This window comes from Moschus berezovskii, chromosome 24 (assembly GCF_049115385.1).
Source record: "Moschus berezovskii isolate FMDL1 chromosome 24, NW_MosBer_1.0, whole genome shotgun sequence".
Classification (NCBI taxonomy): domain Eukaryota; kingdom Metazoa; phylum Chordata; class Mammalia; order Artiodactyla; family Moschidae; genus Moschus; species Moschus berezovskii.
The window spans coordinates 37937569-37962012 of record NC_142483.1 but is presented as its reverse complement, the minus strand read 5'-3'; the positions used below and the strand labels follow the sequence as shown (position 1 = coordinate 37962012).

The window sequence follows — 24444 nt, the reverse complement described above, 5'->3', positions numbered from 1 at the left end:
TTTATCACTGTGTTCTTAACAGCAGGGTAGGAACTGATTGAACTTAGACAATGAAAAAGAAAGGCAGTTCCTTAAGTGTAAGCCAGAATAGAAAACTATATTCATCTCAGACCAAACAAACCAAATTGAACCCTGCCCATGCCCAGGTCACCTTTCAACAACCTGTGTACAACTTCCTAGGAAGCCCACTACCCTTCTTGTTGGGAAGCTGTATCTGTATCTCTCAAGCTATCTGGCTATCTACCTGTCAACCTATTGGTATAAATATCTAATGGTTTAGAATAAGGCTTGGAGTCATAAGTGACCAGCATCTGAATTCCTGGCCTCCCCAGTCAGCTGTGTGACCTGGAAGAAACCTATGAACCTCTCAGCCTTGGTCCCTCCTGTACCAAATGGGAATAATACATGGTAACTACAGATTTGCAGAGACTGGCACATGCTTAAAGAATTATTGTTGTCAGCTATTATAATTACCAGTGCATTTCTCTGTGGTAATGTGACAAAACACTGACTAGTCCTCTGGCTTCCCCACCCAGTCTAACTCCAAAGGAGGAGATTTCACACCAGCCTCAGAGTGTCTCTATCCCCTTCATCCTGTGGCCCTTGTGGGGTCTCTCTTCCTGACTCCCTGCCACTCCTCTGTGCCTAGAACAGGGCCTGGTACAAGGCGGGCACAGGTTCCTCTGAACAGCTGTCCTGAGCCTGGTCGGATAAAGAACCCCTCCACCTCTCAACCTCAACCTCAGACATCTCCCCTCCCACCTCACCACCGTCCTCTCACCAACTCAGTGTCTTGACTGCCTATTGGTTGAATTTAACAGACCAGCTTCTTACCTTCTCTTGTCTTCCCTCTGAGTAAATCCATATTTCTAGGTTTTGAAATGCACTGAATTAAGAGTTCTAAATTCTTTTGTTTTTTATTATTACTTTTTGGCCATCCTGCACAGCATGTGGGCTCTTAGTTCTCCGACCAGGAATTGAACCAGTAAAATCTTAACCACTGGACCACCAGAGAAGTCCTGAGAGTACTAACTTCTTGTCCCAACTTTCTAATTGTCTGTGTTACCATGGACTTATCATATCACTTCTTTCCCTCCATTACATAAATGCAAAGGGATAAAACCTGCATATCCTGCTTCTTAGTGTGAAGAACACTTTGAAAATTATTTTTAAAAATTCAGATTCAAGTCATTACACTTTGTTAGTTAAAATCCTAAGGTATATACATTTCCTGGAATGGTTTGTGTGATTCCTAACAATTGGTAAGAATACACAGAAGAATTCCAATTTTCAGAGATTGGGGAATAAAAGGATAGTACCTGATTTTGTCTAAATTGTGAGTTCTGTTGAGTGTCGTAGTTTACACTTGGGTTGTGGAACTGGAACATTTAGTCTGTATGGCCCATTCGGCGTGAGGGGAAAGGGGGCTCCTTTTGGAATGAGCAGCCTGACTACAGGCGGTGATCAGGAAGGCAGAGCCTGGCAAAGTTACTCCAAATGCTGCCCTAGGCTCTCCACCCTCCAGCTTCACCAGGGTCAGAGGTGGAGGTGGGCGGGTGGGGATAAAGGCCTGGCACTTTGGGACAGCAGTCAAGAATCACAGCCAGACTTTAAGCCTGAGCTATGCTCTGATGATTTAAATACCACATCGTATGTACTGAATAGCACAGGGAACTCTACTCAATGTTCTGTAGTTACTTAAATGGGAAGAAGTTCCCCAAAAGTGGGAATATATGTATACATATGGCTGATTCACTTTGCTGTACAGTACAAACTAATATAAAATTGTAAAGCAACTACACTCCAATAAAAATTAATTTTTAAAAAGATACTTAGAATACAAACCTATAGGTATTGCATGTAGTCTCATGAGGCCCTATTTTGATTAACAATGTGCTTGGGGGTTTCTGAAGTCACTTTTGTATGTATGATCTGCTGACAATAAAACTAAAAGCTGAAAATAGTTCAAGGAAAAGTGACACCATGTAATGAACTGATACCTATGTGTGAGGACACATGATGTGCTGGAAAAAAAGAAATGAGAGGCCAATGCCAGAGAGGGAGACTGAGGGAGGTCTTATGGAGAATTTGGTATCTGACTGAGAACCCTACTGCCTTATTCCATTAACATAACTACACAGTTTTATTTTATTAATTATATTATTGAGATTATTAAATATTAACATTTATACTAAGAATTGAAAATATCTAAGAAAAAAGTGATAATGGATATCTCAGGTGAGTTCAACACTCATTTAGGTTAGGGAATGCACCCACATTCTTGGTCCGTTTTTTGATGTCCATCTCAAGTGACTTGGGAAAAAGAACAATGACTTCCTTATTTACAGAACAGTTTGCTAGTGTTTGGAGAGCTGTGATTCTAGAACTTTACACATGTTATCCTGTCAAATAAGTGGCAGTTGTCTGAATGCATCCCTGGTGATCAGACTCCAGAATTCATATTCTTAGACACTGTACTAGGTAAGGTCGCAGTGTCTGTCATTTTGTCATAGAACACTTTGGGGGCAGATCCAGAGACTGACTATAAGTATTTGATTTTAAAAGGCTTTTCCCCGAAATCATTACGGTTGGCCAGAGAATTCTTCTAATTGTCATAAAGGAAAATATAGCCAACTCTTAAACTACAATGAGATACTACCTCACACCAGTCAAAATGACCATCATCAAAATGTCTACAAACAATAAATGCTGGAGAGGATGTGGAGAAAAGGGAACCCTCCTACACTGTTGATGGGAATGTAAACTGGTACAAATACTATGGAGAACAACATGGAGATTCCTTAAAAAAACTAAAAATAGAGCTAGCATATGATCCAGCAATCCCACTCCTGGGCATATATCTGGAGAAAAGCATTGTTGGAAAGGACACATGCACCCCAGTGTTCATCATAGCACTGTTGACAACAGTCAAGACACGGAGACAGCTTAAATGTCCATTATTAGAGGACTGGATAAAGCTGCTGCTGCTGCTGCTGCTAAGTCACTTCAGTCGTGTCCGACTCTGTGTGACCCCATAGATGGAAGCCCACCAGGCTCCCCCATCCTTGGGATTCTCCAGGCAAGAACACTGGAGTGGGTTGCCATTGCCTTCTCCACTGGATAAAGCAGGTGTGGTATATATATACACAATGGAATATTATTCATCCATTAAAAAGAATGATATAATGCCATTTGCAGCAACATGGATGTACCTGGAGATTATTATACTAAGGGAAGTAAGTCAGAGAAAGTCAAATATCTTATGACATTGCTTATATGCTGAATCTAGAAAAATGATACAAATGAACTTATGTACAGAATAAGAACCAATTTACAGAACCAACTTATGGTTACCAGGGGTAAAGTGTGGGGGTGGGGAAGGGATAGATTGAGTTTGGGATTGACATACATATACTGACATATTTAAAATAGATAACTGACAAGGACCTACTGTTTAGCACAGGAAACTCAGCTCAATATTCTGTAATAACCTAAATGGACAAAAAATTTGAAAAAGAACAGATAATTGGATGGAAATAACTGAATCACTTTGCTATACACCTGTAGCTAACACATTGTTAATCAACTATACTCCAATATAAAATGAAAATTAAAAGAGGAAATATATCCAATTCTTGATTATCTATGTTAATGGAGGTGAACAGCAGCATTGATAATCCAATATAGTTTGCAAAAATCACCTGGTGGTTGATTACATTACATTGCTTTAAAAATTACATGACATTTTAAAAGCTAATTATTACTATTTATGGACTTTTTAGAATTCAACATTTTTGAACCTTATTTGCTGTAGGGTATGGGTGGTGGGAGAGACTGGGAAAAGATTCATCAGGATTGACTGTCGCTTCCCAGATGTAAATAACCAAACATCTGATGGGAGGAATAACTCAATCATTCTATCTTAAGATAAAAGCTTAAGGCAGCTCCCACCTCACAGGTTGGAAGAGATGCAAGCTCACCTGAGGATGAAATTTATCATCCACATCTTCCGCCCCCATGGAAAGATGTTGTTTCACACTCAGGTTTTGTGAGCCTTATAAAAACTCCAGAATGCTGAGAGAATCCAACTATCTGGCAAAATAGAATCTTCTTTTGTACAGTTAAATCACAGGTGAACCACCCATACCCAAAATGAGCATCAGAATAAGTGCTGGAAAAGATGAAATAACCAAAGCAAATATTCCTTTTTCTAGTGCTTCTCCTTCATAGTCATGTGCCACAACCCCAAGCAGTAATGCATTTCCCTGCACATACTAATCGGGACTAGGGCCTGGGGAATCTCGCATGGATGGCTAAGCACAGAGAATGTGCTAGTTAGACATTCCCAGCATTTATTTTCCCATCTTCTAGAAACATCATCTCAATTCTCCTTTAACAAACTCTCTCTCCCCTATGAGTACATGATTGAGGTTCTCTGGTGGGTAATACAAATTGATCAGACTCTTCGAGGAATTTGGATATTGAACAGAGTGGCTTTGAAATCAGAAACAGAGCTAATTCACCCCAAAACAACTCCCCCAAAAGACTGCAAATTTCCTGCAGGTTCACCCCCAGGGTGCCCTGCTCCTTAGTCTCACCAAGGCTTGGGCATTCAGTATCTCCATGGCTCAGGTGATCTGACCTGGGTCATTCCTTTATGTTTGCTCAGGTAAGCCAGAGTTGTTTCTGTTGCTTGCAAGCAGTGAGCCTAACCTGCAACAACCATGAAAACCAAGAAATAAGACACGTTTGGGTGAAGGTACCTATGGGGCACTTTAAAAAAAAATACCTTGAGCTTGGTCAGACTCAGCTAATCTGGGGCCTTATTTATCAGATGATTAAGCTGAGTGATTCAAGGACTTTTTCCAAGGTTTCCAATCAGAAGCCAGGGCTTCTGACACTTTCTGCCACCTTGCAAAACAGTGACAGTCTCCTCTGATTGGTTTGCTGGGGCACACAGGCGGGAAACTGATGCAAAATGCTACTTCAAGACCCCTTCAATCAATTAATCAATGATTATTTATTGCAAGGCACTGTGCTAGGCACTATGGAGAGTACATGGAAGATAAGACCAAAGTCCCTGCCCTCAAGGAGCTTACAATCTAGTTGGGAAGACAAGGCATACATACAAGGAAAATTAAGTAACAATACAGGAGTTGAGTTAAAATGCAAGAAAACAGTACAAGAGACTTCCAAAAGTAGTATCTAATTAAATTACTAAGTGAAGGGTATTGACACGGCTTGCAGCTCATTCAGAGGAAGGAGGTCAGCGAGGGTTGGAAGGCTTCACAGACAAGCTGGGGCTGGAGCTGCCCTAGAACAGTCAAGATCGGGGATTAAAGAAGAGTAGGGGTATTTCAAGAAGGGGCAGCCAGATGCCCAAAAGGCACAGAGGTGAGACCAAAAGCAAGTGGTGTTCAGGGGCCAGTGAGGGCTCTGTGTGGCTGGGTATGGACTTAAGTTGTTATTAGATTAACAAGGGCCTCAGGTTTAGATTTTATCCTTATAGCAATGGGGTTGGGAGAAAACTGAAAATAACAGATATCTTAATAAGTGTAGAAAAGACTGAGTTAATCCAGAGGATCTACTCACGTCTGATCTTCAGGAGATTTATTTGTGGATTTTTTACCCTCTCTACTTCCAAAGAGGACCTACAATGGTGTTTTCTCTGGGTCTTCTAGGTAGGGATCGTGGCCAGAGACTTTTGAGTCCCTCTAGGATCTTAAATTATAACTAGCACAAGGGTGAGTGAACAGATTCCCTGACAGGCAGGCAGGAAAAATGCTCCCAAAAGACAAGAATCTTTACAAATGACAGAATATTTATTAACAATACCTTTAAAAAAAGATTACATATGCTAGATCACTGGTAAATATCATTAACACTGGGGTTGGGAACTACCTGGGGTGTTATTTTTTTTTCATTCATTTTATTATTTTGTTGATTTTTTTGTGTGTGTGATTTTAAATTTTGTCTTATTTCAACATAGAAGTAACCATATCAAACTAAGAAAGGAACACAGCTTGAAATACTGACAATATATTTTTTCCCAGTTACCACCCTAGTTTTTACACAAGTGGAATCCTGATTATGACTTTATTGGATAAATATAGCTAGAAGGTTGAAAAGTTAACTTATACTCTTTGTAAGCAAAAATGACAAATTACAGGCAAGTTTGAGCTCTCTGAGAAAGAAGAAAAGGTGCAGTGTGTTTACAAGTGAAAATTTTTATAGAAAATTTCATTGCGTTTTATTTGCACTGTTCCACTAGTGTCAACTTACAAAATCTCCCCCGTTATATCAAATAGTTCTTTTCATAAGAATACGGTTTTGTTGATATTGTCATTTTCCAATGCGTGGTTTTAAGACATAGAAGATAAAGCTTACAAAGCAACAAGGCTACCTACTGCAAAACAGGAGAATCATTGAGATACCATACAGTTGTACTAAAGATCTCTTATAGAGTCATGAAAAAAAAATTATTTGTGGCAACTATTTGCTGAAATAGGAGAAATCTGCCAGACTCCTTACATAATTCTGATTTAAAAGAAGGGCTCTATCATTAAAGAGATACACATATTAGCTATAAGAGATTTTGTAAAGAAGTTATGAATCCATCGACAGAGAATTACTCTTTTCTTTGTTAAATGTCCATTCAAAACAGATACATTTAAAGATAGTAAAATTATTCTTTATCCTTTGAAAGACGTGGTTGACTATAGTAACTTTTGGTCTATGTTACTACAGGATATGTAACTTCCAGTGTCATGGCTAAGATAACGCTACTACAAAGACAAGGCTAACTTGTCGAGGGAAAAGAAAGTCTTACCGTGCGATGCTAAATTCAGGGGCAGGAGTACTGCACCAGGGACCTCTCGGGCAGTTAGTTTAGGTTTTGAGATTGCGGCCATTCCTGAAATCATCTCAAGTTATGTGGAACAACAAAATCCACAACAGGACTGGAAAACATATTGTACAATGGCTAAACGACTTGATTCAGTGCATCAGTCATCCCATGAGTCATTCCTACACAGCAGCCTTGAGGGACAGACTAATCCTTCAGCTGTGCTGCCTCTAGACCCTCGTAGAACCGTACAAGGAATCTGTAATGTATTGACCAAGGTGAGTTTCCAGCTCTGTCTTTAAAGGAAATATTTTCAAATAATAATCATATGATTGTGTTGCCCATAGCATTTTACAGCAGAGGAAAAAAATTAATATCTACATTTCATGTTAACTTTAAAAAATCCTATAAAACACTAAATATATAATAAAAAATATGCATATAAGGACATATGTAAACTGCTTTGGTAACATCATATTACAGATGTCTTCAGTGCATTGCAGAGTTTCCAAAGAAACTTCAGACAAAGCTAGATTTGCTTTGAGGAAGTACTGTAGAATGCCATTCCTAAAGAAGCAAAAAACATTTTTTTTTTCCAGTAATAAGATGTACTTGAACAACAATATTACTTAGTACTGGGTGTCTTCAAAACAACTAGCTAAATGTTGCTTATATTATAAAGAGAAAGTCCTCCGGAGAACTGTTGTCATAAACTGGACCTTGCTGTGAGGGAGATCATGATGGTGCTGATGGCCGACAGCGTGCATGCGTTTGAAGTGGACGGCCCGGCTCCTCTTGCATAGGCATCTGCAGAGAGAAGACATTCACTCAGCATCCACTCACCCTGGCACAAAGGGAGGCAGGACCCAGGGCTCCTGGAAATGGAAGAACTGTCTGAAGTCTATTGGAAATGACCATCTCTCTCTCTCTTTTTTTTTTTTTAATTTTTAATCTTTTTCTTTCTGGGGTATAATCAATTTTAAACTTTTTCTTTTATGTTGGGGAATAGCCAATTATGGGCTTCCCAGGTGGCACTAGTGGCAAAGAAGTCGCCTGCCAATGTAGGAGATGTAAGAGACATGGGTTCGATCCCTGGGTCAGGAAGATCCCCTGGAGGAGGGCATGGCAACTCACTCCAGTATTCTTGCCTGGAGAATCTCATGGATAGAGGAGCCTGGCGGGCTACAGTCTATGGACTCACAAAGAATCAGACACAACTGAAGCGACTAAGCACAAGCCAATTAACAATACTGTGATAGTTTCAGGTGAACAGTGAAGGGACTCAGTCATACATACAGATGTGTCCATCCTTCCCCAAACTCCCCTCCCATCCAGGCTGCCACATAACATTGATCCCTATGCTATACAGTGGACCTTGCTGGTTATCCATTTGAAATATAGCAGTGTATACTGCTGCTGCTGCTAAGTCACTTCAATCATGTCTGACTCTGTGTGACCCCATAGACGGAAGCCCACCAGGCTCCCCCATCCCTGGGATTCTCCAGGCAAGAACACTGGAGTGGGTTGCCATTTCCTTCTCCAATGTGTGAAAGTGAAAAGTGAAAGTGAAGTCGCTCAGTCGTGTCCGACCCTTAGTGACCCCATGGACTGCAGCCTACCAGGCTCCTCCATCCATGGGATTTTCTAGGCAAGAGTACTGGAGTGGCTTGCCATTGCCTTCTCCGAGCAGTGTATACAGGCAACCATAAATTTGTTCTCTAAGTCTGTGAGTCTCTTTCTGTTTTGTAAGTAAGTTCACTTGTATTAAGACCACCTCTTGTTGACTTTTTTAGTCTCTGTTCTATGACGCCCTAGCTATGAACTTGGGAGCAGGTGGTGGACATCTCTGGACCTCTATTTGTTAAGGGAGGGTGTCCACATCTAACATGAGAAGAAACTTCAAAATAACTGTAAACACTACAGATAAATACTAGGATATAAATGATGCAGCAAAATAAACACTGATGTTCTCTTTCGAATTCAAGCTATGTGCTGGGCACAAAGCCATATGACAGTTCCTACAAAAACCCTGAGAACCTCTAGTATGGTTATTACACAGTTTAACAGATAAGGAAACTGGGGCCCAGAGAAGGAAGATAAGTCTAAGATTACCCACTTAGTAAAGACCTGAATTGGGATTCCAACACATATGTATCTAAATATACCTATTTTCCCCCAACAAACTAAGCTCAATCTTTTTAAAACTTTTCCTTATATGTCTTATATTATTTTCACAGTAAGAAGTTATCAACTGTCATTTGAGTTTTATCAAGATTGTAAGATCTCTAACCACCAAAATGGAAAACCTCTTGAGAAAGAGACCATGTTTTATTCACAGCTACAGCCTTATCATCTAATCATTATAACAATAAAATTGCTTCAAATATGTTTTTGTAATGAATTAAATCAATAATTATCAATCTTAAAAAAACAGTTCTTGAAATGATTAGCAAGTATGAAGTCAGATTTTAAGAAAGTGAAATAAATTAACCCCAATCTGTGTTTTTTGTGGCCTAGAGATTACTTCCATATTTCACCATAAACCTGGTTCCTTTCAACAGAAGTTAGAGCCTCTACTGGGATGTAGAAACAAATTCTCCCCAGTGTTTGCAAAGAAAAAAATGTGTTAGTGTTTGCATGCAAAAGAGGTGTAGTAAATATAAACCCCATCTGGAAGATGACAAATTACTCCTGAATCTGGAGCATGTTCTTGGTGCAGCCTGCATTTCCCACCAGAAGTCCTGTTCTATTCACTAACAGTAACAGGTGCTTATTCAGAAGAAGGGTGAAGTGACCAGTGAACATTTTCTTTTCTGATTTGAGGCATCCAAATTTGATAGATGCAGTTAAAACTGGATACTTTACTGTAACTTGATACAGCAAGGATACTAGAATCTTTCCTCATCCAACAAATAATAAAATGGACACTGAACAAAGGGACTGATGCTCAGGACTCTGTAGCAAGGATTGTCCATGATTTAAAATATCCTATCTCCATCAATGATTGAGTTCCTATCTCCAGGCTTCACTGAACCCCTTACCTCTTGACTAGTAAATCCAAAAGCCAATGATAATCTACACTTAGATACCTAATGGCAATCTTATTTGTTTTATTGTTGTGGTAAGATACACATTATGTAAAGGTTACCATTTTAACTATTTTAAAGTGTACAACTCAGTGGCCTTAAGTTCACTCCCATGTTGTGCAGCCAGGACCACATCTAGTTCCAGAACTTTTTCATCACCTGAAATGGAAACCCAGTACCCATTAAACCACAATGAACACCAGTGGCCAGTCACTTTCAGTCACCAATCTGCCTCTATGGATTTTCCTATTTTGCCTTTTAAAAAAAATTCAAATAAAATCATACAACAAAAAATAATATGCTGTTGAGATAGTTGCAAACACAGTACTTGAAAAATAAATTGAATATATTTGTCTGAAAAAAGAACACACGCTTCAACAAACTCTGAAAACAATGATATGCTTGACTATATGTAGACATGTGTGCTTATGTACATATGTTACATACACAAGTTCAAAATAAACAGTTTCAAGCTCAAAATATTTTCAGCCAAAGACATTAAATTACATTGCATCACTAGAGACAGGCTTCTAGAGCAATTTAAAGAACTCTTTTGTGCTTGTTCCTCCTAAGTCACACTTTTAACTTTCTAAGCTATAATGTGGGGGTTACTGTAGCTTAAACCACCTGGGCCACATGGAAGATCCTGGGCGACTGATCTGTGGCTGCTTCAACCTGATGATTGATTGTCAAGTGATTAAATCCTTATCACATCAGCCAAGACAAGTCAGACTGTCTTTTGCACAAAACTGTTTGTGATCAGCAAATATCAGTTGTCTAAGGAAGGAGGATGGTATTGTCCATTTTTATCATGTCTTTTTTTTTTTTCATGTTTAATTTAATCTGAGCTCTGGCTCACTGGGAGGCTTAGGCAATAAGGCAGACAGGGAGAAGGGAGGAAAAAAAAAAGAGACATTCTTACTTGATATCTTTGGAATTCGAATCTGTTCACTGCTGCTGCCATCTCCTCCATCACTGAATGGCTTAATTTCTATTATATAATCTTCATCAAAAGGCAAAGAAAGCTCCACCGATGTTTTGTTTGTTTCAATGACAGATGTGCTACTTTGTCTGCTCCATCTGTACAGGACCTGCCAATATGGAAGGAACAGGTGTCACCTGCTGTCCTCACAAAGGCCCCCCTCAGGATGCAGCATTCATTTGTTTCCACCTCTGGGCACCAGTGAAATGTGGGGATGCTGAAGTTGTCAGGCTGCCCACATGCATTTGGAAGGCTCATTTATAGCAAGGGGCATGTCGGCAGCCACCACTTATTTCATCATGAGGAAAGAGTTGACAGGCTCGTGTGGTATGGTAGCGGGGCTAGCATGAGCCTAACAACATGCTGTGTGACCTCACATAACCTCTGGAGGCTTAGTCAAAATACCTGAAGGTGGCTATACAGAGCTCAGTTACATATAAGGGTCTTTGGCATCAGAATAGATTTGGCTGCTGTGTGACTTTGGTCCACTTACTTTCCTACTCTGAGCCTCAATGCCCTCAGCTGTAAAATGGGGACAATAATATCGACTTTCCTGGGAAGTCTTCAAGACTGCACTGCTACTGCTAAGTCACTTCAGTCGTGTCCGACTCTGTGTGACCCCATAGACGGAAGCCCACCAGGCTCCCCCATCCCTGGGATTCTCCAGGCAAGAACACTGGAGTGGATTGCCATTTCCTTCTCCAATGTGTGAAAGCGAAAAATGAAAGTGAAGTCGCTCAGCCGTGTCCGACCCCCAGCGACCCCACGGACTGCAGCCTACCAGGCTCCTCCATCCATGGGATTCTCCAGGCAATAGCACTGGAGTGGCTTGCCATTGCCTTCAAGATTGCACAGGATTCAATAAAATAAAGGACTCAAAGAAAGCATGTTAAGACTGGTATCTATGAAGTCTTAAAGGAAACAAGAGATACAAAGATAAGTTGGCAAAGGTTTGAAGCAAAAATCAGGCATGATAAATTATCATTATTAATCCTTTGGAAAGAGGACATTTCAGCACAGGAAGAGCATCTCTGAAAGGCAAGGGCAGAAACCCCCATTTTTCCCCTCCCACTGGGAACCCTTTTAAAGCTACAAAGAAACGGGAGGATGTTATAGGACAATTACTGTCACTCTCGAAGTGTCTGTAGCTCCTACAGTGTCACTCACACATCCTTGTTTTCCACTTTGGCTTCTCCTGGGCCAGAGTCTAGACTGGTAGTTCACAGGATGAGATGGCTAACTAGCTTCCTCGAAAATATACTCACCACCTGGCATTGCCTACCTTGGTCATCAACAATCCCTATTAGTACCTGCCTTTCTGGATAGAACAATTGTGATGAGAACTGTCCCACAAATGTTTTCTGTTTACTCTGAGCCAGACACTCTACTGGCATAGCTATGCTTAATGGTGACAGCATCTGACAAGACAGGCACTATTATCTGTGTCCACAGATGAGGACACTGAGCCCAGAGATGCAGAAAAGCTGGTGAGTGACAAGATGAGGATTTCTAAGCCCATGCTCTTCAACCACTGTAACTCATCATTTCTCTTGATATTAAAAAAAAATAGGGCTGGGTGACATGAATGGTTCCAGGTCCTGGGTGTATGTTAGAAGCACTTAGGGAACCTGGAAAAATCCCAATGCTCTAGTCCAGTGATCTCCAATCTTTTTGGCACCAGGACCAGTTTCATGGAAGACAGTTTTTCCACAAATTAGAGGGTAGAGGGGGGTAGTTTCAGGATGATTCAAGTGTATTATATTTACTATGCACTTTATTTCTATTATTATTACATCAGCTCCACTTCAGACCATCAGGCATTAGAAAATGAGGTGGGGGAACCCTGCTATAGGCCACTGGTTCTCAACTGGGGTGGGGGGAATGGAGGAACAATTTTGTGCCATAGGAGGACATTTGGCAAATGTCTGAAGACGTTTTTGGTTGTCACAATGGCTGTTGCTAGTGTTGTGAGTGCCTGGGACCCCCTATAATACAGAGGGCAGTCCCCACAACAGAGAATCATCCAACTTGAAGCGGCATCAGCAAGGAGGCTGAGGAATCCTGCTCCAGCCACGCCTCAGACCTCCCATGTCAGACGCCAGAGAAGAAGGGTCCAGGCCATGGTATGTGTTTAAAAAGATCTTCAGATGTTCATTCAGGGAATCAAATGACATCAGAGTTCTCAAACCTAAGCTTGTATCAGAGTTGACTGGAGGGCCTCTTAAAGCATCGATCATTGGGCCCCACTTAAGTTTCTGATTTCATAGGTCTTAGTTGGGACTTGAAAAATCTGCATTTACAACAAGTCCTCAGGTAACACCATTGCCTCTGGTCCAGGGACCACACTTAGAGAAAAATAAGACTAGCTCATCCTTCCCCAGGACCCGCTGCCACCACTGTTTAGTCGCTAAATCCTGTCCAACTCTTGCGAGCCTGTGGACTGCAGCCCGCCAGGCTCCTCTGTCCATGTGCTTTACCAAGCGAGAATACTGAAGTGGGCTGCCATTTCCTTTTCCATGGGATCTTCCCGACCCAGGGATCAAACCCGGGTCTCCTGCTTGACAGGTGGATTCTTTACCTCTGAGCCACCTGGGAAGCCCCCTAAGACCCACTGTGAATTCTGATTTGCTGAGGTCAGAGACATAAGGTCACTCTGCTATTGCAAGAAAACCCAAACACAAGAGAAATGCATCACATTCCCTTAAAATGGTTTGGATTCCATTTGTTTCCTGGCATTTCATCACCTTTATTTATGTCTCTCTAATACGAGGTGGAAAACACAATTTCTTTAGGTGGAAAGATTCATAAGCATCCCCCTTCCTTCTCAGGAGTATTGGTTGTGTCAAACTCAGCATCCACTCACTAATGATCAGGCTCAAATAAATCCTGAGGTGCATCCAGGACTGTCAGAGCATCTCATCACAGCCCTTCAGGAACATGGGCTGGCTGATGGGATGCAAGGGCACATCTGGCTTTGAGGAATAAATTGCTTCTTTGATTTACCTCTGGTTCTTGCCAGAGCACAGAGGATTCAACTAGTTTCAAATATAAATCCAAAAGAAACACTTACAGGAAAAAGCAGCCCTTTTATCAGCACTGCTTGGTAGTGCATGTAACATTGGGGGCTGAGCTGCATGCATCTGTGGTAAGTTGCTTCAGTCATGTCCAACTCTTTGCAACCCCATGGACGGTAGCCCACCAGGCTTCTCTGTCCATGGGGATTCTCCAGGCAAGAATACTGCAGTGGGTTGCCTTTCTCCAGGGGATCTTCCCAATCCAGGGATCAAACCTGTGTCTCCTGTGGCTTCTGCGTTGCCAGCAGATCCTTTACCACTGAGCCACTGGGGAAATCCTGGGGGCTGCAGTGGAAGCTAAATAAAGGCCTGTAAAACCTTTATTTATACCACAATGAAGCTTATTTCAGCTTAAGTTCTGCTGACTGACCTTAGTCCAAGCTTAGTTCAGCTGACTGACTTAAAGGCAGTGGTTACATTTCCTATAATCCACGGTAGAAGACAAGGAGAAAGAGGAAGTTCGTGGGAATAATGAAAATAGAATCAAACATTATTGAATGCTAATCATGAGTTTCAACATCATATACCTTGAGAAAGGCACTATTATTATTCTGATTTTCTTTTTTGGCCACACTGCATGCAGGATCTTAGTTACCTGACCAGGTATTGAACCTGCTCCCCCTGCACTGGAAGCGTGGAGTCTTAACTCCTGGATCATCACGGAAGTTCCTATTCTGAATTTAAAGATGAGCATTCTGAGGCCTAGAGATGTTCAGCAATGTGCCCAGGGTCTTACAGCCAGTAAGTGGGGGACACAGAATTCAAACTCAGGCAGGGTGGGTTCACAGCCTATATTCTTAACTAAGACCAGCTTGGCCGCCACTGTGGACATACGGCTTTCATTCTCTGGTCTTTGTTTTCATGAACACAAAATAAAGGGGGTTAGAGAGTAGAAAGCTCATGGCCCATAGGTCACATTTGGCTTGCACATTTTAACTCTTTGGCCCTCGGTGGGTTTACTTTTTTTTATTAAAGTTAGACGTCACCATTTAAAAACCAAGAAACTATACATAATAAAATCTGGGGTTCTACTAAAAACTGGAAGATAAGGCCGCATTGGTCTACATTCCTGTCTGGAAACAACTGGCTGGACCTTAGAAGTTACTGCCTTTTCTGGACCACCACAAAGTCTATAGTACCATGGTCTCCAACACACCCTATTATGTCATGATGCTATGCGTCTACCTCAGGACCTTTGCACATCCTGGTCACTATTCTTGGAACACTCTCAGAGAGCTGCTTATCTCACTCCCTCCCTTTTTCATGGCCCAATTGAAATGTCACTCTTGATAAAGACTTTCCCTGGGCTTTATTTAAAATAACATCTTTCCTATCTATCCACTGCCTATTCCTCTCACTCTGAGTTATTTCTCTTGGTAGCACTTTATTGATCTATTTGTTTACTTCTGGTAGGCAAATAACTGAGGGGCTAAAAGGCGGGGCCCTGGATCCATACTGCCTGTATTCCGAGTTCAGGTCTTCAATATACTTGCTGTGTTAATAACACTGTATCATGTACTTGGGTGTTGCTAAGAGAGTAGATCTCAATGTTCTCACCACAAACAAGAAATGGTAATTAAGTGATGGGATGGAGGACTTAGCAAATTCTATGGTGGTGATCATATCACAATATAAAAATGTATCAAATCAACATGTGTATATATTAAATTTACACAATATTATATGTCAATCATGTCTCCATAAATTAGTGAAAAAAAATACGAGCTATAGGAAGAAGGCAAGTTACTAAACTCTGTGCCATGAGTTATTTATCTATAAAACTGAGGCTAATAACTGCACCTGCTTCATGGGTTATTATAGAGTTAGAAAGAATTAGACCAGTGCTTGGCACGTTTATTGACGATATTTTATTGAAGAATTAAGCCACCTTAATCCATTTACATAACCTGCCTGGCTCTGTTTACTTTGTGATACTGAAACCAGACACACTCTCTTTTTAGTTCAAGTGTCATAAAGTAGCTCGACAATTTGTGCTGAAAGAGTGTTTAGGGCCTTAAACTTCTTAAAGTTGACTTCTTTTGTGGACTGTTTACCCAAGCAGAAAACCCACAGATCTAGACAATTTAGGGAGAAAAACAAAAATACACACAGATATGCACCAATGTATAATTTTTATGGAACTATATATCCTGAACATTGACACTGTGTGTGTGGCATTTCAATATCTATAACCAGGTATGCCGAGATCCCCTGGGATCTAAATGAGGATGCGTGGGGAGTCTGGTTCCTCCAGTCCCAGCTCTAAAGAGAAGGGAAGGAACTGAATCGAATGGGAAGTGAAGAAGTCAGAAAGGCCCTTTCCCACCTTGTTACTCCTCCACTGTCAACACGTGCAGCATTTCAAACCTCATACCCACCTATTAGTGATGCTCCCTAAGGCATGAAATTCCCACCTTGGAGGTGCCACTAGATATTTCACAGATATAATTTAGCTCTACAAGGCACAATGAATCAACATGAAAACACTTATTTGCGGGGGTTCGGGGGGCGGCGGAAGGCCTAAATCCATGGTTCTCCTTGTTCTGTCTTTTTATTATTTCCTGAGATTGTCCTTTCCTCAATTTCAGGATAGGTCTCTGTATATTAAATTGTAATGTCTTTTTTGTTTCTTTTTTTGTTTTAAATTAAATCTATGGTTGAACCCTTGTGATGAATATATGAAATAAATACATACTGGGGCTTTCTACCAAAAAAAAAAATAGTTTCTATCATCTGATCTGCTGCTCACATCTGCAAAGGTTCCATGCTATCCAGCTGTAATTTGTTCCAATGTTTTATTCTAGTTCTACAGGAGTAAAAAGTTACCCCAATACTGTGGGAAGCCCCAGTTCTCTTCTAGGAGGTGAACACTTTCTTGTCAGCCATGTGCTGCTTGATTCCCGCACACCCACCTGATTCTGGGCTGCATGGGGACTCTTCTAGATGTCTGTAAAAGTGTCTGTTGAATTAAATATATATATATATATATACACACACACACATATACATATATATATATATATGTATATATATGAAGGGCCTCCTTGGAAAAGTGCTAATAAGACAAGTTCATACGAGTTTCAGAGAGAGGGTGGGAAGATAAAGAAGTAGCAACTGATACTCATTTTTCAATTATTCTTCTAAAAATGCCTATAATCTTTTAGACCCAGTTCACTGAAGCAGACTTCAGCTTGTGTATACATCCCTGCCCTGTCGAAGCTGATGGCACTCCAATTCCCTTTACTCAACAGCCTTCGGTTTTCGCATTTGTAAAATGAAGAGCTTCGGCTGGATGATCTCCGGGATTTCCTGCCCAGCTAACATTTTGCTTGGTTCCCTGAAATTCTTTAGGCAGCTCCCTGCCGTTCAATTTTATTTCAGCACTGATTTCAACATGAGCTTTAAAACCTAGTAAAAGCTTCTCTCATGGAACTCGTACCCCTCCTTGGGGACTGCTAAAGCTTTGGGATTTTTATTATGTTTTCTCTCTCCTGTTCTACTAGGTGACACTGGAAGCCGGGAGGAAGACTTTCTGTCTCCTGTATTTTTTTCCTTCTCTCCCTTGGTTTGGTTAAATTAATTCAGGCCAATCACATCTGCATCTCTTTCGTGCAGTGTTCAAAGTCCCGGCAGTGTCAGCGTGGGTCAGAGAACTGTAAGAACTGTCTTCACTCTTGCCTTCTTTCTTTGCTTCGTTTCAGTCCTTTCTCTCTCTTTTATCTTCCAGCCTCCCAAACCCCATGCCTCTCTCAAGTTGGATAAAACTAGTCAGATGAAGTCTTTCCAATTATTTCACACCAAGAGACTAATGATACAGGAGTTCAGGAAATGAGGGCTCCCTTCTCACACCACTGTACAGAATGCACCCTTGGCTGGAGAAATTACGGGGACCATTCAGGCTGCGTGCTCATGAGGCTCACAGTCTAGGGATTCACAGTAAGTCATCAGCCAATTACAATTACCCAAGAGGATGGAAAGTACTTTTAAAAATCCGACAAACAGTGAGAGCTCTGGCCATTAGGGAAGGTGTCTCATCTCAGAACCGATGAAGGATGCAGATGTAAAAGGGGGCATGCCCAAGGAGAAGGAATAGAGCCGTAAAGGCTTGGGGAAAATGAAGACACTGGCAGATTTCTCCTTCAGCAAAAGAGAAATGCAGTCCCAGAGAGGTTTTACCTGATTTACCTGAAGTCACATAGTGACTAGAGGATCAAGACGTGGTTGTTTTTGCTTTAGTCTGTCAGACCCTTCTAGGAAGTTTACTTTTAAAAAGGGATACAGGGGAAGGTCTGTAGATCAGTTCTTAGGGAATATTTCCCTGCTGCAGAATACAAATCACTGTGCTGTGTGGACGAAGGAAACGGTCCATAGAAGGGAAGGTTTCCGAATCCTCTGATCACATCACTCAAGGCTACCTGTGTCAGCTCCCAGCCCTGGCTCTACAGACTGTAACGCGTGCCTGCCAGCACTGTCCGTGAGCTGCACTCCACAGCTCCTCACAAAAGTGTCACAAAATAGCCGCATGCAGGCTTGATACATCCTGCCCACTAGTTCTGTTTGGCCTTTGTTGCCTCAGATGTTGTTTAAAAGTGCAACAAAACAGGATACTTAAAATGCCTTTTAATTTTAATGACTGTGGCACCACAGCTACAATCAATTTCCTTTTCTAGTTTATTAAAATCAGGCTAACATGTATAGGATCAGGTAAATGAATTTCCTAAAAAAATTCTTGTGTATATGTGTACATCCATATCCATATACACATGCATGTATATGGGCTTCCCTGATGGCTCAGTGGTAAAGAATCCACCTGCCAATGCAGGAGATGCGGTTCAATCCCTGGGTCAAGAAGATCCCCTGGAGAAGGAAATGGCAACCCACTGCAGTACTCTTGTCTGGGAAATCCCATGGACAGAGGCGCCTGGGGAGCTACAGTCCAGAGGGTTGTGAAGAGTTGGATATGACTTGGTAACTAAACAACAACAATAGTATCTCCATAACAAAAGGGACATGAACGAAAACAATTAACCATTAGTAACACTGAGAAGTTACTACTGTCGATTAAAAATGTGATCAAGACAAGAACAAAACAAAACTGAGTTTGGAGATATTAAAAATGTGGTTCTTTATGACAGGGTCTTTAACCGTTTCCAATTGACTTTGCCTGAGACTGAAGTTTAGGCGGTTCTCTCAATCCTGGTCAGTTGTCAGGGACCATTTACAAAACTCAGACCAAACCACTTTGGGGCAGAGATGGAGAAATGAGTCTGTGAGAGCATCATCTGGGAAAGTGAGAACAGTGATTGTAAGATTCACGAGAACAGTGTGCCCCCATTAACAGCAGGAGTATAGGTGCCTTAGCAAAAAGAGAAATTACCCACTTTGTATCCTTTTACTTCTGACTCATTATCCAGGGCCTTCACTTGATCCCAATTGAGGATAATTTTGGAGTCCGATGAATTCCATATGATGTTTCCGGGGGGTTGACTTGGCGCTATAAAAAAAATTAAGATATACGAAGTCACAGATTATTAAGTCTCAATGGATTCTGAGGAATATCTCCTTCCTAGAATTCGAGAGTGGAGGCAATTTAACGGGCTATTGCACTAATATGTGTCTTCAAGGTCACTAAAATCTGATGAGATACAGCGCTGCAAATGGAAAAAGATTCAGTTGGTCGCCTAACATTTATAGCTAAAAGAAGTAGCCCTTCCCAGTGAGGAGAAAACATTTATCTTTCTGTCCTCAAGAGCAATGAATTTTGCATGGTATTCGGGAAGGTTCAGTTAAAATGCTAAGGTAAATCTGAATCTCCATAATGATACCAATTAGTATGCAAATGATCACTGGGAGGTAGGGATGGGCAATGAACTTGGAATATGTTTGATGAATCCCTGAAATATTTCTGAGCAAGAATATTCTTACGGGGCTTTCTGGTTGTCACGTTGACCGTTGCACTGGAGGGGCCTGTCCCAGCAGAATTATATGCCTTGACAGCTAAATGATACAGGGCACTGCCTTTTAAATTGGTGATTTTTGTTGACGTCTGATTTCCTATTGTTCGTATTTTTCGAGCATTTTCTTCTTTGTCATCATGTCTCCAATATTTAACCTAAGAAGACACAAAGGAAGACCTTGGATGTCATACCTATTGGGGATATCTCCAATGTGATTTTTTGTTTCATACAAGATTCTTATGACAGTGTTAATTTTCTATATAGCAAATCATAAGCAGAGCCTTCAGAACCAAGACCTTTGTGTGCACTGAGAAAAAACTGGCAATAAAAAAAGGCCCCCTCTTTGTTCTGAGCTTCAGAGTGAGATGGTAAATTGGCACAACCATTGTTGCTATTTCTCCCTCCCTAACCCCCACCTCGTTTTGAGGCCAAGTGATCCTGGGTGTATTGGAAATCAAAGCTAAATTTGCCAACCATCTTATATATGCTTAGATCTGCATGTGTTTAGACAGAGATCTCTGTAATTCAGAAAGGAGGAAGCTCACAGTAGAATGCTCAGTGCTTTCTTTCATGCTCCTCTAGAAGCCACTGTTCTCTAAAACAAATGTCTCTACGTGGAACTTGAGGTCTTTCCACCAGTGTGTGTTTGGAAAGTTCTCACTGAGGGGTAGAGACCCTTACCCAGAACCAAGGCACCCATCTTTTGCTTACCTCATACCCTTGTATCCGACCTCTATTCTTCTCCATGGGGGAGGCCCAGAAAACTTCAATGTCTGTTGCAGAAAGACTTCTGGCAAAGATGCTGGCTGGTGGTTTGGTGGGTTCTGTAGATGAGTGTGGAAAAATTTACGACTCTATCAGCTATATCAAAATAGCCTTCTGGATACTGGCATCATAGGTGCAAACAATCCATTATTATAGACTAATCTTTACTGATCATGACCCAAACATTCACTCCACAGAGGACCCAGGATTAACAGCTGGGAGGGGGTGGTGATGGAGATGGTGCTGAAGAGAGCTGTTCAAAGTCTTTGGCTTCTAAATTTAGGGTTAAGTGGAAGGGAAATAAACCAGGAAACAAGTTTAGAAGCCAAGTTCTCCTAGCCAGCAATTTATTTAATATACATTCTTCTTAATTAGCATTTGTCATAGGTAAGAGTTCCACTTGCTGTCATGAAAATGAGAGAGACAGAAAACAGGAGAATCAACTGACTTGACTAAGTTACAGGAGGGCTGGGTGACAGTTCAGTTCTGCACTGCCAGCTGTATGTCTTGGACAAGCCATTTATGCTTTCTGGGCCTTAGCATCCTTAGTTGCAAAGGAGAGTCTAGACCAAGTCTGTCCCCCACATTTCAGTTCTTTTTCCCAGATTTCTGCCAGAGCTATGTACAATTTTTATGTGAAGGTTTTCCTTTCAGTGGTCTTTCTTAAGGAAAAGCTTAGGCATATTGTGAGCTCTTGCTGCTGCTGCTGCTGCTAAGTCACTTCAGTCGTGTCCGACTCTGTGTGACCCCATAGACGGAAGCCCACCAGGCTCCCCCGTCCCTGGGATTCTCCAGGCAAGAACACTGGAGTGGGTTGCCATTTCCTTCTCCAGTGTGTGAAAGTGAAAAGTGAAAGTGAAGTTGTTCAGTTGTGTCTGACCCTTAGCGACCCCATGGACTGCAGCCTACCAGGCTGCTCCATCCATGGGATTTTCTAGGCAAGAGTACTGGAGTGGCTTGCCATTGCCTTCTCCAATTATGAGCTGTAACTTCATGAAATTCTGGTTTTGATTTGATGGCTGTAATTTTTTTTCTGATGCAATTCAAACCAATATATAACTATCAGATATTTTTAAAGGTTCACCTAGAACCATTAACAGTAACTTGCGTGTTCCCTCTGAAATCCACATTACGTTCCAGAACATGCAGGAGGTGGAGGCCACTAAGGTTGTGTCTATTTATAATAATGTATTATTCTATCTGCATGTTAATTCGCTCAGTATTTATTAGGGGTCTGTGTGGCATACATGTTCAGACACTGGTGACACAAAGGTGAAAAAATAAATATCTGGCCCGCAGGAAATATACCTTAGTGAGAATATAAAACTATAATATAACTCAAAATTTATAATATACTGAGATGAGAATTATAACAGGAATGTTAGGGTGGAAGGACAGAGAAGCAACTCGGGCAGCTGGCCCAGGGAAATGACAGAAGGCCTTAGCTGTTCGAGTTGAATTCTGAAAGATAACTGTGAAATCACAAAGTGGGCAAGGCGGAGAACATTAAAAGAAGTTGAAGCATATAGCTAGGGGCTTAAGCTTCTTTGGATAACTGCAAATCCTCTGGCTATGGTTGGAGCATGGATCATGCAGGGAAGTGAGGCAGAAAAGAGAGGTGAGGGTGAGATCATGGAGAACTGCTGAGTTTAAGGGGCTGACTTCTCTTTCTGCACAGAAGAACGGACTGCATCTTCACTTACTCCAAATCAATGACTCAACTTGCAACTGTTTTAATACGGTCTCATTCCGAACATCAGCTTTGAAACAATGAAGGTGAACTCCAATGGAAATGAAGACCATTAGGCAAGGCATTCAAAGAGCAATGCTAGCACAGAGGCAGTAAAAATAAATGAGAGTCCCTCAACGTGATAACACCATGGCTGACAATGAGAACAATCACATTGCTTCGTGACTCTCTCTACTTAATAAAAGAATAATTTTTCAGTATACTATGACATATGAAAAGTGATAAGAGGAAATGCAAATTATATTTTGTCATTCACCTAAAGGTACAAAATATAATTCTGTTGAAAGTAATATTATATATAAATGGAAGATCTTCTTTGGTGCTTGTGATTTTGGTCCTTAGCAATGGAATTAATAATGGATATCCATTTGTTTTGATATATCATGGAGCTGCTGTCTTTCTAAGAGATTGGTGGAAGACAATGAAATGTATATTTCATACTACACTTTTCTCAAGTCAGGATATGCCTTCAGTTTATGGGTAGAGCGCTAAATTGATGGCACATCCTGAAATCAACATCTAGAGCTTCCCTTGTGGTCCAGTGGTTAGGAATCCACCTTACAATACAGGGGACACTGATTCGATCCCTGGGCCAGGAAGATCCTACATGTGGGGTGTGTGTGTGTGGGGCAACTTAGCCTGGGCGCCACAACTACTGAGTTTGTGCTCTGGAGCCCACCGGCCACAATTACTGAGCTGGGAGTTGCTGATGGATAGGGAAGCCTGGTGTGCTGTGATTCACGGGGTCGCAGAATCGGACACGACTGAGCGACTGAACTGAACTGAACTGAGGAGCAGCAACTACTGAAGCCCTCGCATCATGCTCAGCAAGAGGAGAAGCCCACACACCTGCAATGAGAAGCCCGCGCACCACAAGAGAGTAGCCCCTGTTCTCTGAACCTAGAAAGACCACACATAGCAACAAAGACCCAGAGCAGCCACAGAGGAAGAAACAAATAAATAAAACCAACATCGCAGAATTGAAGAAGCATCATACCTTCTTCTGCAGAATATACTACCGTGGTGGGACTGAAAGGGCCCTCTCCTTTATTGTTGAAGACGCCCACTTTAACCTCAAAAGGAGAGAAGGGACGCACGCTCTCATTCCTGAACACGTATCTGGAGGCGTCAGCGGAGGCCAGCACCGTCAGCATCCAGATCATTTTGCCATAGGGTCGGAAGGCCACCACATAACCAAAGCCTCTGCCATTCTGTAACTCCTCAGGGACCGTCTGTGAAAGAAGGGAGGTGGTCTTCAGAGACTGCAGTAGCTTGATTCAAATGCCACATTGTTTTATTCCACCACCACCCACACCCCCATCTTGCCTCCATCCTATCTCATTGTGGGTTTTGTAGAGAGTCTTCAGTTTGGGACTTGCCATCAGTCTAGCTTTGATATTCAGAGGGGACTGCAGCAGGAGTTTAAAAAAGTCACTGTAAACCTGCAGTGGAGAGCCTGGCTTCCTGATGTGGGAGACCCAACTCTGAAATTGTTGGAAATGATGGTGGGAGACACTGGACAGTTGATCTAAAAACCAACATTTCCAACATGGACCATCCCACATGATTCTTCCTTCAGCGTCACACAGATACTCAACGAAGCAGCTCTTACCAAAGAAGTGAGGACCATTTTGCTCAGCCCAAATCTTCCCTCTCAGCTCAGAAGTGCTGAGCGGGAAAGGGTGAGTGGTTTATCTCACTGCTGGGGCTTTGGTTAAATGACAGATTTGAACTTCTGGGGCTTGTTGTCTAGAATCCTTCAGAGACATTTGGAACTCTTGCTGAGATTCTGACCTCCTCTCTCAAAATCAATTTTCAATAAATGAGTGACTAATAAACCTCTATGTTTTTTAAAAAAATAACCTTTCACAAGAGGGCTCCAGCAGCAAAGTCAACACTAGGAAATTGTGTTGGCACACGGAGTCTAATGTTCACAGAGGTTTTAGATCAATTGGCCTTGAAGTAATTCAGGAAAAAAAAACAACA

The 24444-nt window shown here is 41.5% G+C and overlaps 1 protein-coding gene across 2 annotated transcripts in view; it reads right to left on the bottom strand.

Annotated features, from left to right (window-relative positions):
• Positions 1-4753: 4753 nt before the first annotated feature.
• The window catches only part of CNTN4 (contactin 4), a 1054581-nt gene continuing 1034890 nt past the window's right edge, over positions 4754-24444 (bottom strand). For both annotated transcript variants that reach the window (XM_055414349.2, XM_055414350.2), the window contains exons 20-25: positions 23456-23690; positions 20655-20767; positions 19912-20098; positions 19368-19480; positions 10853-11021; positions 4754-7651 (exon numbers count right to left, since the gene is read on the bottom strand). In XM_055414349.2, coding sequence (XP_055270324.1) covers positions 7551-7651; positions 10853-11021; positions 19368-19480; positions 19912-20098; positions 20655-20767; positions 23456-23690 — 918 coding nt within the window. In that variant the 3' untranslated portion in view covers positions 4754-7550. The remainder of the gene's footprint in view (positions 7652-10852; positions 11022-19367; positions 19481-19911; positions 20099-20654; positions 20768-23455; positions 23691-24444) is intronic.